Below are 15,106 nucleotides of genomic sequence, written 5' to 3'. Positions count from 1 at the left end.
TGAGGGTCTCAAAATAATTGGAAGCTTCCATGAATGTCTCTTGGCTGCTACTCTTTATGAATTTTCTCTTAATGTTTTTTTTTTCCCTCCTGGATTGGAGAACTACATCTGAGAATTTGTATCTGAATTTGCCTTTTTGCCAAGGGGTGTGTTATGGATGTTACTATATTAGAACATTTAATTAGTAATAGTTACTGTATCTATTATTCAGTTTATGTTTTCCAATAGCAAAGTTATTCTAAACTCCTCTTTCTTTTGTTTGTGTTTTAACAATTATGGTTAAATAAGTTGTGTTTTGCTTAACGTCCAGTGGTTTTACAAGTCGCATCACATCTGGAACATGCACTTCACATCTCCTTTTAAAACAAGAAAAAGTTAAGGTCTGGGTTATATTCTTAAAGTATTTTGATGGAGCATCCATAACAAAAGGCATAGCACTTAAGAGTACATTCCCATACAGGAATGCCAAATATTAGAAAAAAACATATGAACCAGATTCAAGCTTGAGTATGCATCTCTTGGCCTCATCTTTTTCAAATGGCAGAAAGTTAAACTAGTTAACATAAAAAAACTGGGGCAGCCAGTCCAGACCAATTGGTCAATCATGAAATCACAGACTTGTTGCATCACAGCAGGAAGCCAGTCAGCCCATCTTGTTGGAACTGGTTAACCAAATGTGTATTATGCCATTTTCCCATGCCCTTTTGCTTTGATTTTGTTCAAATAATCATCTAAAGCCCTCTTGGATGCTTCAATTGAACATGTAGTGGGAGAAAGTGAGGATTGCAGATGCTGGAGATCAGAGTAAACAGTGTGGCGCTGTAAAAGCACAACCGGTCAGGCAGCATCCGAGGAGTAGGAGAATAAACGTTTCGAGCATAAGCCCTTCAGGAATGAGGCTTGTGGCCCAAGGAGGCAGAGAGATAAATGGGAGGGGAGGTGGGGCTGGGGGGAAGGTAGCTGGGAATGCGGTAGGTAGATCTTCCTTCTCATGTAACTGCTCCACCCTCCTCTCCGACCTATCACCTTCACCCCACCTTCATCTACCTATCGCATTCCCAGCTACCTTTCTCCCCAGCCCCACCACTCCTCCCATTTATCTCTCAGCCCCTTGGGCCACTAGCCTCATTCCTGATAAAGAGCTTATGCCCGAAACGTCAATTCTCCTGCTCCTCGGATGTTGCCTGACCATCTTTGCTTTTACAGCACCACATTCTTTGACTCAATTGAACATGTCTCAACCATATTTCAGACAGTGCATTCCAGACTAGAGCAATTTGTTGTGAGAAAGGTTTTGATTACACATTGTATTTACTTTTTTTACAAAGTACTTTAACCTGTGCCCTCTTGTTCTTGATCCTTTTACAAGCAGTTTCTCCTAACTTACTCTGTCCATCCCCCTTATGATTTTGAAAATGTCTATAAAATCTCTTACCCTTTCCTCTCCAAGGGGAAAAATACCAACCTCTTCGATCTATCTTCACATTGAAGTTTTTCATCTGTGGAACCATTCTTGTAAACCTCTTCTGCACACACTCCAATGTATTCAAAACCTTTCCAAAATGTGGTACCCAGAAATGTATATCATAATCCAGCTGAAGTATAATAAATGACTCCTGCAAGTTCAACATAAACTCCTTTTTGTACTCAATGCCACTATTAACAAAATCCAGGATACTGCATGCTTTATTAACTTCTCTCTCCACCTACCCTGCCACTTTTAATCGTTTATGTATACCCAAGTCCTTCTGCTTCTGCACCCCCTTTAGAATTGCACCCCTATTTTATATTGTCTTCCAAATTCTTCATACCAAAACGAATTGCTTCATGTTTCTCCCCATTAAACTTAATCTGCTACATATCTGCTCATTTTACCAACTTGTCTATGGAGTTCTACACTGTCCTCCTCATAGTTTAAAATGCCTTTAAATTTTGTATCATCTGTAAACTTTGAAATTGTCCCCTACACGTAGAGTCATAGAGTCATAGAGATATACAGCATGGAAACAGACCCTTTGGTCCAACCCGTCCATGTCGACCAGATATCCCAACCCAATCTAGTCCCACCTGCCAGCACCCGGCCCATATCCCTCCAAACCCTTCCTATTCATATACCCACCCAAATGCCTCTTAAATGTAGCAATTGGACCAGCCTTCACCACTTCCTCTGGCAGCTCATTCCATACACGTACCACCTTCTGTGTGAAAATGTTGCCCCTTAGGTCTCTTTTATATCTTTCCCCTCTCACCCTAAACCTATGCCCTCTAGTTCTAGACTCCCCCAACCACAGGGAAAAGACTTTGTCCATTTATCCTATCCATGCCCCTCATAATTTTGTAAACCTCTATAAGGTCACCCTTCAGTCTCTGACGCTCCAGGGAAAACAGCCCCAGCCTGTTCAGCCTCTCCCTGTAGCTCAAATGCTCCAACCCTGGCAACATCCTTGTAAATCTTTTCTGAACCCTTTCAAGTTTCACAACATCTTTCCGAAAGGAAGGAGACCAGAATTGCACGCAATATTCCAACAGTGGCCTAACCAATGTCCTATATAGCCACAACATGACCTCCCAACTCCTGCACTCAATACTCTGACCAATAAAGGAAAGCATACCAAACGCCTTCATCACTATCCTATCTACCTGTGACTCACTTTCAAAGAGCTATGAACCTGCACTCCAAGGTCTCTTTGTTCAGCAACACTCCCTAGGACCTTACCATTAAGTGCATAAGTCCTGCTAAGATTTGCTTTCCCAAAATGCAGTACCTCGCATTTATCTGAATTAAACTCCATCTGCCACTTCTCAGCCCATTGGCCATCTGGTCCAGATCCTGTTGTAATCTGAGGTAACCGTCTTCGCTGTCCACTACACCTCCAATTTTGGTGTCATCTGCAAACTTACGAACTGTATCTCTTATGCTCTAGATCATGTACGTGTACCAGCAAATCCTAATACCAATACTTGGGGAACTTCACTAAAAGCTATTCTCCAGCACAAAAAATATATATTGACAATTATTCGCTGTGTCCTATTACTCATCCACTTTTGTATCCCAGTAACAACTGAAGGCACTGGACAGTAAAGGCTAATAACTATGATAACGTTCTGCCAGTAGCTTCAATAATGTGCTCCAGAACTGGTGGCACCCCTAACCAAGTGGCTCCCATACAGTTAAAGCACTAGCATCGACCTGGAAACATTGTCCAGGTATGTCTTGTTTCCAAAATCAAGGAAAATCCAATCTGGCCAATAGACCTTATCACTCTATTCTTGTTCAACAACAAAATGATGGAAGGTATAATCAATAGTTCTGTAAAGAAGCACTTCCAGAGCAATACCCTACTCAGGCTCAGCTTGGCTTCCACCAGTTCTACTCAGGTCCTCACCTCATTACAGATTTGGTCCAAACCCAGACAAAAGAACTGGACTGAGGGTGAAGTGTTTCCACCCTGAACAGTGTATAATTGAGTTTTGCATCAAGGAACCCAAACAAAACTTTTGCCAATGGGAATTACGAGGAGAACTCTCCACTGGTTCCATTGCAATGGAAGTTGGTTGAGGCTGTGGGTGGTCATTCATTTGAGTCTGGGACATCTCTTTAGGGGTTCCTCAGGACAGTGTTCTAGGCCTAACCATCTTTAGCTGCTTCTTTCATGAACTTCCTTCCATTGTCAAGTCAGAAGAATAAACATTTGTGATTGGCAATGTTCAGGACTATTTGTGACTTTTCAGAGACTGAAGCAGTCTGTGCCTACATGCAGCAGATCTGGACAACCTTCAGGTTTGATGTGATGAGTAGTAAGCAATATTCACATCACAAAAGTGTCAGGCAATGATCATTTCTAAAAACAAAGGGTCTATATAGGAAAGATGTTGTGAAACTTAAAAGGATTTACAAGGATATTGCCAGAGTTAGAGGGTTTGAGCTAGAAGGAGAGGCTGAATCGGTTGGGGCTGTTTTCCCTAGAATGTTGGAGGCTGAGGACGTTATAGAAGTTTATGAAATCATGAGGCGCATGGATAGGGGGAATAAACAAGATATTTTCCCCAGAGCGGGGGAGTTCAAAACTAGACAGCATAGGTTTAAGGTGAGAAGAGAAAGATTTAAAAGGGATCTAAGGGGCAACTTTTTCAAGCACAAGGTGGTGCATGTATGGAATGAGCTGCCAGAGGAGGTGCTGGAGACATGTACAATTACAACATTTAAAAGGTATCTGGATGGGTACATGAATAGAAAGGGTTTAGAGGGATATGGGCCATGTGCTCGCAAATGGGAATAAATTGATTTAGGACATCTGGTCGGCATGGATGAGTTGGACCAAAGGGTCTGTTTCCATACTGTTTAAGTCTATGACTCTATAGATTATAACTTAGGGAAGGGAATATTTTCTGTATTTGAGTATGGTAAAGTGATAGCCTTGGCATAGATGGGACTGTATTATGCCATGTGTTTTAAATCTTCCAAATTGTATTATATGTAACTAGTTTGGTTTATTCTCCATTATCTTCTGTTTTATTGCTAAAAGCACATCTGCAGCATTGTGTGCTTCTGTTTCAGTGAAAGACAACCTCAGAAAATCAAAATAAAATGAAATATAATCAATCCAGCCAGGTTTTGGTCTGACTTATCTGACTTGTTCAGCAATGAGCTAGGGTCATGACTAGTGGGTTGTTCAGGTTTGCATAATACACTGGATTCAAGAGTGATCTGTAGCTTTCTTTTATAAAATAATTGGTACCTCGTGGTTCTGGACATAAAATGGCTATGTTGCACTGAACTTCAGTGCTTTTAGTTTGAAGATGGCTTTGGATATTGCTAAGAGTTTTCTGGAAGTGGAATAAATAACATGGGATTATTTGAAATCTTTAACTTAAACTAAACTGAGAAAATTAGCAGATTAAAGTTAGAAGTAAATCAGGATTTTGTAGGGACGAAAGGTTTCACGTGATTACCTAACATTTAGATTGGAAGAAAGGAAGCTGAAATTGAGATGTCGGCTGGAATTAGTTGACATTCAATTAGAGATGGAATGATTTAAGTGGGAGGAGAGAGGGAAAAAAGAACAATGGAAATGGATAGAGAATTTATAAGACATTGAAATGGAAAGGGAGCATAGATAAAAAGAAATGAATAACTGAAATTGAGAATTAAGTAAAACAACAGAAGGTGGAAAATGAGGAGAGAGAAAAACTGAAACAAAAGTAAAGTAAGGAATAGTAAAACAGAAAGAGATGGAATTTTACAAAAAATACTTAAACTTCAAAAAGATAAGGATCTTGGACAACATGAGTGGCCAAAGGAAAGCTTTGAATAAAAAAGGAAGAAGATAATAACTTCGAAGTAACTATGATTCCAAAAGGGGATTTAAATTAATTAAAAATTACGAATTCAACGTTTAGTGCCTACGTTTACAGAGAATGGAATGAAAAGGCCTTTAGCCTCATTTAAAAATGAAGCAGGACAGATGAAGTGGTCAAAACAGGTTTGAATTTTCATAATACAGAGTATATCAATAGGTACAGTTGTGTCTGTGTACATTAATGTGTCAGAAGAACGATCTGAAGAGTATGGTATTGTCACAATGGCAATCCTCAATGCTTTGGAGTCAAGCCTGAAGCTAATCAGTAAAAAATTGGATTACATGAAAGAAACCTAAGCAGACATTTGTAGAATGTGCAAGGGAGCAAGAAATGCAGTGGGATCAGTTGTTAAATCGCTAAAAGTAGAGGGAAAAAAATTAGAATGTAAAGAAGGTAATGAAAATTGAAAAATTCAGAAATAGAATTCCTACAAACTTAAAAACATATTTAGATGAGCGTCGATGAGCATGTTGGAAAAGCACAGCAGGTCAGGCAGCATCCGAAGAGGAGGAGATGAGCCTCAAATATTAAAGATCAGAGCAGCAGTAGTTCTGGCAGATACCTATGATATCTAGCACATACAATTACAGATACAAACATGGTCATATGGAAATCCACTAGGAAATTGGAGGAATAGAAAATCTGGAGTTGGAGATTGTAATAGATTTAGAGAACAAACAGAAGGATACCAGTGTAATACAGGAGAAAGGTTAGACATAAAATAGTATTAAGAAATTAACATTGTTCTCCATTGATCAGAGACCAGTTGCAATATCATAGAATCCTCACATGTGGAGGCAGAACATTTGCTCCATTGAGTCGACACCGACTCTCCAAACAGCATTCTGCCACAGGCCCACCCCCTTACCCTATCCCTGCATTTCCCATTCTAATTCACCTAGCCTGCACAATTTCGATGGCCAATCTACCTAACCTGCACATCTTTGGACTGTGGGAGGAAGCCACAGCACCCAGAGGAAATTCGCACAGACATGGTGAGAATATGCAACCTCCGTGCAGACAGTCACCCGAGGATGGAATTGAACCTGGATACCTGGTGCTGTGAAATAGCAGTGCTAACCACTGAGCCACCATGCCGATCCAGTAGTCAGAAGGACTAAGATACCATCAGAAGAGGAGGCATCAGGAAAGGATCTCGCTATTAAAATTGTAGCACTAGTATAATGAGAACATGCCTCCCTAAAATATACTAAGAAGGGAGAGATGGCTCAGTACAGACATGATCAGAAATGTTTTGGAAATCATGGCATTTTGACCATTTTAGCATTCCACTGCAAAGGTACTGTCCTGTGTGGAATTCAAACCTAAATTATACCAATTTAATTCCTGATGAATGATCTTATGTCAGCTGAAGTAATGATAGAGAACTTTTGTGTTCATCACTCTTCCTAAACTGGGTGAAAGTGACCAGCAACTGTTCCTGCTTTCTTTTGTAGTTCAATACCTTTGTTGGATATTAGGGTTCCATCAACAATGGCTAAGGTCAGGACTGGCTGAGTGTTGATGTCCTTCATGTCTGAGAAGCTTGCTGATAGACTAGGTTGGAGAACTTGGTGACTGGTGCCCACAGAGTCTTCTCCCAGTGAAGTGTCATCAGTGGAGGGAAAAGGATAATAAAAATAAAAATAAGTATTTAAAGGGAAAAAGGCATGAGGATGGCCTGGTACCCTTAAGCTTGAGAAAGGAATGTATTTTTACATCTGTCTGTAGAAACTAAATAACCAGCTTAAGATGCAAAATAAAACACTTGTGAGAGTACCAGTTACTCAACAGTTCATAAAGTTCCTGAAATTGAATCAGTTGTGCATTAGTGTGATTGCAGATAACTACAATGTACTTACGCAGTATATAATGGATGTTTCTTAATTCCAACTAACAAGCTGTTCCTGTAATTAAGCTGTTGTGATCTCCTAATCAACCACCATAAATTTACAGTTACCAGAAAAGCCCCTGCAGAAATTCTACTCTACCTTATTTAAAATGCTGTGTGCCTTTGATTATATTCTCTGATCTATATTACAAATGAGTACAAATAAATGAGAAAACGACCAGTTGAAATTGAGCATTTTACCATTACCTAGGGTTGAATAGTTGCTTTCATCCAACAGGAATTTTCATCTGAAAAGGCAAGAAGTTCTAACCTTCATAACAATGTGTTAAATTCAATACTTGAAGGAAGGGCTCCACCAGTTGATGTCTAAAATCAAATAGTACACTCAGAAATAATTTATTTTACTTAATTATGGTGGTAAAATAATACACATTTATCACTATCATTTTCCAGTTGAACTGTTACTCTTCAAAAGAATTGAGGAGAGAAAGTTTAATTTATTTTTCACTTAACTCATAACCTGTGCTAAATTTTTCAATTGCAGCTCTGTTACATTCTTCCTACTTTGTACTATAATGACAGACCTTGCTTTGAATTAGAGGCAAATTACTGCAGGTACTGCAGGTACGGCAAAACAAAAAATGCTGGAGATCACAGCTGGTCAGGCAGCATCCATGGAGAGAAAGCAAGCTAATGTTTCGAGTGTAGGTGACTCTTCATCAGAACTGAAGTGAACTGTGAGTTGTTTTGGTTATTTGGCTGAGCAGCTAACATTTTGCACAGTCCAAGGTGATACAGAGACAAATGGACCAGTGGATCTCAGTCTTGATTTAAATACTGTGCTGAAAGAGATTATCTCAGCTGAGGCTCCTGTTCAGTGACTTTATGGTGATGGAACCAGGAGCAAACTATCATAATTCTAGTTCCTGGTCAATATGTACAGAGAGACACTGGTTGGAAAGTACGTATAGACAGTTATCAGTCAGAGCAGAACTGAACTTTATTCTGTTGGTCTTCATAGTCAAGTAGCCCAGAGACAATCACCACCTCTGGATGACACATGAAGAGTCATTGCTTGCTGGGTCTGTAAGATCATTTCTCAGTAAGAGTCACAATTATCATAAGATATTGGAAGATTTTTGAGGCCAGATGAAAAAAAAGGAACATAGATTTTTCTGACTTTAACCTTAAATCTTTAATCTGAGTATTTGAAGCATGGTCTTCTCTTTCCACTTAGCCGTTCCACAATTTTGCTCCGGATACACACAAACAAGCAGGAAGAGTTACAGTACCAGCCTGGTGATCATCTTGGCGTCTTTCCCGGTAACCATGAAGATTTGGTCAATGCCTTGATTGACCGGTTGGAAGATGCACCTCCTGTAAATCAGATCATAAAAGTTGAGCTTTTGGAAGAGAGAAACACAGCTTTAGGTAATTAAAGAACAAATCTTTTAAATTTTCAAAGAAAAATACCTACACACCTGGACAAAGCTTTATGAAGATTGTCAGGCAAAATGATACTCAGCTACCTAATGTATTTGAAGTTTATTGAAAGCAAAGTTAGACAGTGCAGATTTTCATACCATCCAATTACCTTAAGTGCCACTATAGAGATTCATATTTCACTAATGTGATAGCCTAATGGATACCCATGCTGAATGAGAGGAGGTGACTGCCCCTGAGAGAGTTAAAAGCATTGGTTTGGGTTTACGGGGCATGGTGCTCCCCATCCTCCTGAATAAAAGGTTAGTTAGGACCCTGTCCATGGAAAAGCCACCATGTTGTGCTCAGTGGGATGTTAATTGCCTCAGGAAACGATGTCCGTCTTCAACTGGGAAGCAGCCCTGCAGTAGAGAGCTGCTGACCAATCTGACTGAGCTCTGGAGTCCCGGCAACATCAGATTTGACAGACCATTGCTGGAGCTACAGCCAGTTCCCTAAGAAGAGGAAATTATAAAATTCTCTTTTAGCTTTGAAGCAACTCATTGAATAGTACAGCACAAGAAATGGCCCTCTGGCCCACCATAAAACTAAGCAGCTTTGGGACATGTTGAGTCTCCTGTAGAGCCAATCTCCTCCTTTGGAACCTCAGCATACTGCCTCTTCTGTACATGTTCAGGTGAGGTACAAACAATGCAGCACTCTACTGAGGAGTGCTGTCTCTAGAGACTAATCATCTTTAACTCAGCAAGTGAGGAAGCGATTGCTTTACTTCAGAAATTTGCATTTACTAAATAAATAATAATAAAGGTGACATGCTTACTTCCCAAAACTCATCCCTCCCGCATCCCTATTCTAATTTCAGTTCTAAGGGAATCTGGACAGATTCCGCTTACATACGTGGCCTGTAAGGGAATTCAGCACTTAAGAGTTGCTTTATTCTTGGTTACAGCTTGTCTTTTGTCCCCTCAGGCATTATTAACAGCTGGAGTGATGAGAATCGCATTCCACCTTGCACCATCTTTCAAATTTTTAAGTACTATCTGGATATCACAACTCCTCCAAGCCCACTCTTACTGCAGCAGTTTGCTCTCTTGGCAAGAAATGAAGAGCATAAGAAAAGACTTGAAGTTCTCAGCAAGGTAAATCTCTCATCACTCTTTTGTTTTAAGTCCTTTAAAAGTTTTAACTTTGCTTATATTTTGACAAATAGGAGCGTACACCTCTCGCCTGTTGTCTATCACACCCATGTCCTATAAAGATCTCTTTCCCATAAAACTTACCTCACAATCAAAATGCACCCAACATTGGATGTCAGCTATGAATGGCAATACACCACATTTCTAAATTCTCACAGGCAAGATAGTTTGCACAGCTAAATAACCTTTTAGAATTATAAAGTGCTTGGTTATTGAGCACGTTAAAACATGTATTAAATCCTCTAATCCTGCACATAAACACATGTTCTTGAGTCCAAATGTTGTTGAAAACTTGTCAGAGGATTTCTGCATAGCTATATTTGTTTAATCCATTTTAGCTGTAGATGCTGTGGCTGTAAATTTTCAGATCATTCCTTATCACAAATCTACGAGATCTATATCTTTGTTTAGTCAGCGGCTTGTAAAAAACATATTTTGTCAAAGTCAGAAGTCATACGACACCAGATTATAATCCAACAGGTTGTTTTAAAAACCCAAGCTTTCTGAGCACTGCTCCTTCAGGATTTTAAATAAACTTGTTGGACTACAACCTGGTGTTGTGTGACTTCTGACTTTGTCCACCCAAATTCAACACCGGCATCTCCACATCATGGCTACCATGATTTGAAGATGCCGGTGTTGGACTGAGGTGTACAAAGTTAAAAATCACACAACACCAGGTAAGATTCTGTAAATGCATTTTTTAGATTAGAATCAGTCTGACCATTGTGGCACAGACAGTCTCACACAGGGCACCTCACACATTCAATGCATTATCTGGGCCGACATGACACCAATTGTTGAAGTTCACTTGATAATCTAACTTTTAAATGCTCTGCGATTTACATATAAAAGTACTAAAACCGATATGTTCATTCTAAAAGATGATAGACTAACAAACAATCCAGGTCTTTTTCAATATATAATTTCAGTTACATCACACTGTAAACTTTTTCTATAAATTCTGTGTCTTACGATCTTATACTCCACAACCACCCGATGAAGGAACAGCGCTCTGAAAGCTAATGCTTCCAAGTAAACCTGTTGGACTATAAACTGGTGTTGTGTGATTTTTAACTTTAATCATGACTACCATCTTTTTGTCAAGGAAGAGCCATATATCTGGACAATGTATCCAACCAGCGATCACCCCACCTCAAAGCAGTAATTTTACACTGTGTGCTATTACTGTCACTAATAATATGAGGAAAAAAAGAACTGCTGAAGCTGGAAAACAGAAACAAAAACAGAAATTGCTGGAAGATCTCAGCAGGGCTGGCAGCATCCGATGGGGGAAGGGGAATTAACATTTCAGGTCCAGTGACACTTTTTCAGGACTGATGTCAGCTAATAGTATGAATTCTTGCTTGGTCCAGGAATAACCCCTTCTCTTCCAGCATCAACAACTTCTGTTTGAAACAGTCCTCTGTGATGTAAGGAAAATGTTCACATTTGGAACATTAAAAAACTCTAACTTTAAATGCCATCCCTGCAGTGATGATTTAGTAAAGATCATGCATTTAATTGGCAGGGATTACAGGAGTACGAGGAATGGAAGTGGTACAATAACCCAACAGTAGTGGAAGTACTGGAGGAGTTTCCTTCGGTTCGGGTGCCAACAACTCTGCTACTTACCCAGCTTCCTCTGCTGCAGCCTCGATATTACTCAATCAGTTCATCCCTGGACATGTACCCAGACGAGATTCACCTTACAGTGGCTGTTGTTTCGTATCGCACACGAGGTACGTGCATTCAAAAATATGAGATATTCTCATAGCTACTATATTGTTTTTAATTATTTATATTTTGAATATTAGAAAATGTTTAGGAGTTCTTATGTAAATGTAGATATCAGCACCCAAGTGCCAGGATAAAAAAAATGAAGCTATATTCAATGACGCCATTAAGTTGTAATTGGCATGTGTTCCAAGACCATAACTTGACAGCTGTTGGGTGCTACAGGCTTCACCTCATGCATTTATCCAGTATGAAACAGGGACTAACATATGGGCAATGACAGCTGGGGAGAGACTCTCTGGTTCATCCAGTCTGTCAACAATATTCCAGTTCTCGCCAACTAAAGACTCTGCACTATAACCAAGACTATGTGGTCTCCTGGGAAAGGTGGAGAAAGGTAAAATCCAGGGCTAACTGAAAGAAAAAAATGAGAAAAATTTCTCTATTCCTCTGGGAAATTGGAATAAATCCAAAATAATGCCCTAATAATGCAATGCAATATCCACCTCTTGCACAAGGTATTCTCTGCTCTATCAGGAAATAACTCCACCTCTTCCTCAAAGGTTCAAAATTCATTGTATGGTTCATAATGGACATTGAATAGAACAGGGGAGATGACAAGATAAATCAAGTTGTCGTGATTGGGTAGTACCAATTTTGGATTTTTAACTTCAGATAAAGCAGAAGATGAGAGAAGTTACTACCAGGTTCGGCGGTTTTTTTGGTTTCGGGAAGAATAAGTTAAATGGACTTGGCATAATGATTCAGAATTTCAACACAGCAAAGTAACAAGAGGAAAGGTGATCAGGAGCTCAGGAAGAACCTTGGAGGAACATTTACTTTTGAATTAGCATGCACAACCATGACTGAATTAACAGTAAATGTAGAGTCACAGAGTTACACAGCACAGATACAGTTCCTTCAATCCAACCCATCTGCGTGGACCAAACATCCCAATCTGACCTAGTCCCATTTGCCAGCATTTGGCCTGTGTCCCTCTAAATCCTTCCTATTCCTTTACCTATCCACATCCCTTTCGAATGTAATTGTACCCACCTCCACCACTTCCTCTGGCAGCTCATTCCATACATGCACCAAAGTTACCCCTTAGGTCCTTCATAAATCTTTCCCCTCACCTTAAATCTATGCCCTATAATCTTGGACTCCCCCATTTGTATCTTAAAGTACATTGTCTAGCACCTGTTTGGTGTTTGTTTTACATTCAGAATCACATGATTTGATTTTGTAGCAATATATTCATTATTTCAAAGGATAACTCAGTGAGGACCACTTCTTGCCCCATCCTAGGGGCTAGTTTCAGAGTCTAGAGAGCTTGGCTTGACTGATGAAATGCTGTGTATCAAGTAAGGATGAAAACTAAAAGAGAATGGAGAATAACCAGCTGTTTAAATTAAATATATTGTGGTCATCATTGATAATGAGCCAACGTCTTTATATTTACAGATGGTGAAGGGTCACTACATCATGGAGTCTGCTCTTCCTGGTTTAACCGGATAGACACAGATGAAATGGTGCCATGCTTTGTCAGAGGGTAATCAGGTTTTCATGGAAGTTTGAAATTTAATGCTGTCCAGACTGTGTAACTGCATACAGTACTGCAAATTCTGACACAAACATAGGTCCTTGAAGTTTGAAAAGTACTTTGAGAAAGAAGATATCTGATATTTACCTGTGCCTGTGTTTAATGGGCCATCTTAGCCACACAATTATTCCTTGGTGAATTTCACCCATTAAATATGAGAATTCTTGATTAATTAGAGAAAATGTAATGATTTCTTCTTCTCCAGAACACTGTGCAAGTAAAGTGTTTGTTGTAAAATGCACATGTGCTTATTTCTATTGTGGATTCAATGCACGTCAGAAATATTAGTAGGAGTCAGCGCCTAAACTAATCATTGGTTGGAGCAGCAAAAGAGGGAGGAAGCCATTGGCACTTAAACATCAATAAATATTTCACATCTCATTTACAACAATCGGAACAGAAATTCATGTAACAACTTCAGGTTTTTTTTTCCTGTAAAAAGAGGGAAGACATATTGATCAAGAAGATAGGCACACAGATCCAAATTGCAAAGGAGTAGCAATCTAATAATGGAGCTTATGTGATTTTTTTTTAATAATGGCAAAGGGTGGCCGTTTAATGACTTCTTGAGGGTGCAAGTGAAAACTTCCACTTCACGTTGAAATCAGTACATCTTTATTCACCCATACTCTACCATTACTCTATTTACGTGAAACTGCACTAAGGAAATTGTTGTTTTATACATCTTGGAGGATATCCTACAATTCTGGGTGTTCCCCGACAATTCACCAAGTCTGGTCTCTCAGACCCAATGTGGCCTGGGATTCATTGCCTGTACTCTACTCATGCTGATTCCCAGAATACTCATTTATAGCACTGCTTTTATCTCATTGTCACAGTACGAGATATAACAGGAAAGTAATTACTACACTCTGCACTACATTTCTACACTCAATAAAAGGATTTGCTGAGAAGGGAGCAGTAACTATAGTTGCTGGGGAATAATTGCAGCTCTCGTTTACACTGTTGGCTTTACAGAGAATCAGACTTAAGTCAACGGAACATGTAGAAATACTAAATTTCAAGTCATTTATCAAAGTTTCATTCAACAATCAAAAATTAATAATCAGAAATAGGATACAATGATAGAGACCTATTTACGTTATGTTATGTATTTGTATGCAGAGCTCCTTCTTTCAGATTGCCAAAAGATCCAATGGTTCCGTGTATTTTAATTGGACCGGGAACTGGAATTGCTCCTTTCCGAAGTTTCTGGCAGCAGCGGCTGCATGATATTGAGCATAAAGGTAGGTTGTCAGTATAAAGCATGGCAAAGAAGAATTTAAAGCATGCCAGTAGTTACAAAGTAATTCCTCCTGTAGGGCTAAGCATCAATGTTCAATTTCACAACAAACGTTAAGACATATACTGATTAGCACTGCTGTACTGGATGAGATCATTGGTGTGAAAGAGAAAAAGGCTGTACTTTACCAAAAAGTGTTATGATGGTCAAGTTTCATTGAGGGTTTCTCTCCATGAGGCCAGCTGAGGACTTTTACGCTTTTGTCCCCAACTCATCCCATTAACCATGTACCAAGCCGCTATGGCACCCATCTCATCTGATTCTCCTGGCAACTGCTGGGTTAACCCAGGCTCCTTGGTGCCAGCAATGTTGGTGAACCTCTGCCAAGCACCTGGTCAAGTGTTGGCAGTCTGGAGTTGCCCTTCTCTGTGAATGCAATAGGATGACATTCACAACCAACTCTTCTCAGGGCACATAAATGGAATGGTTGACTTTCTTGCACATACTCGTGTACATTCCTATATCTAAAGCACCAAGCTACACAGATTGCTTGATCTTCACCACATCCCATCTTATAACTTGTCTAAATCAGCACTAGTCTTTATCCATTGCCCAATGTAACCAGCATTTCCTCCTTATTCAATGTGGGACCATCACAGAGTGGAAAGCTT

At 39.6% G+C, this 15,106-nt stretch overlaps 1 protein-coding gene across 1 annotated transcript in view; it reads left to right on the top strand.

The window, feature by feature from the left end:
* nos1 (nitric oxide synthase 1 (neuronal)) overlaps positions 1-15,106 on the top strand; it is a 102,815-nt gene that overhangs the window by 67,545 nt on the left and 20,164 nt on the right. Inside the window, exons 22-26 of the mRNA XM_072587302.1 lie at positions 8,451-8,644; positions 9,626-9,795; positions 11,384-11,594; positions 13,054-13,141; positions 14,318-14,439. Coding sequence (XP_072443403.1) covers positions 8,451-8,644; positions 9,626-9,795; positions 11,384-11,594; positions 13,054-13,141; positions 14,318-14,439 — 785 coding nt within the window. The remainder of the gene's footprint in view (positions 1-8,450; positions 8,645-9,625; positions 9,796-11,383; positions 11,595-13,053; positions 13,142-14,317; positions 14,440-15,106) is intronic.

Source organism: Chiloscyllium punctatum, chromosome 17, assembly GCF_047496795.1.
Source record: "Chiloscyllium punctatum isolate Juve2018m chromosome 17, sChiPun1.3, whole genome shotgun sequence".
NCBI classification, from domain to species: Eukaryota; Metazoa; Chordata; class Chondrichthyes; order Orectolobiformes; family Hemiscylliidae; genus Chiloscyllium; species Chiloscyllium punctatum.
The sequence above is the reverse complement of the archived record's forward strand: the minus strand, read 5'-3'. Positions and strand labels throughout refer to the sequence as shown.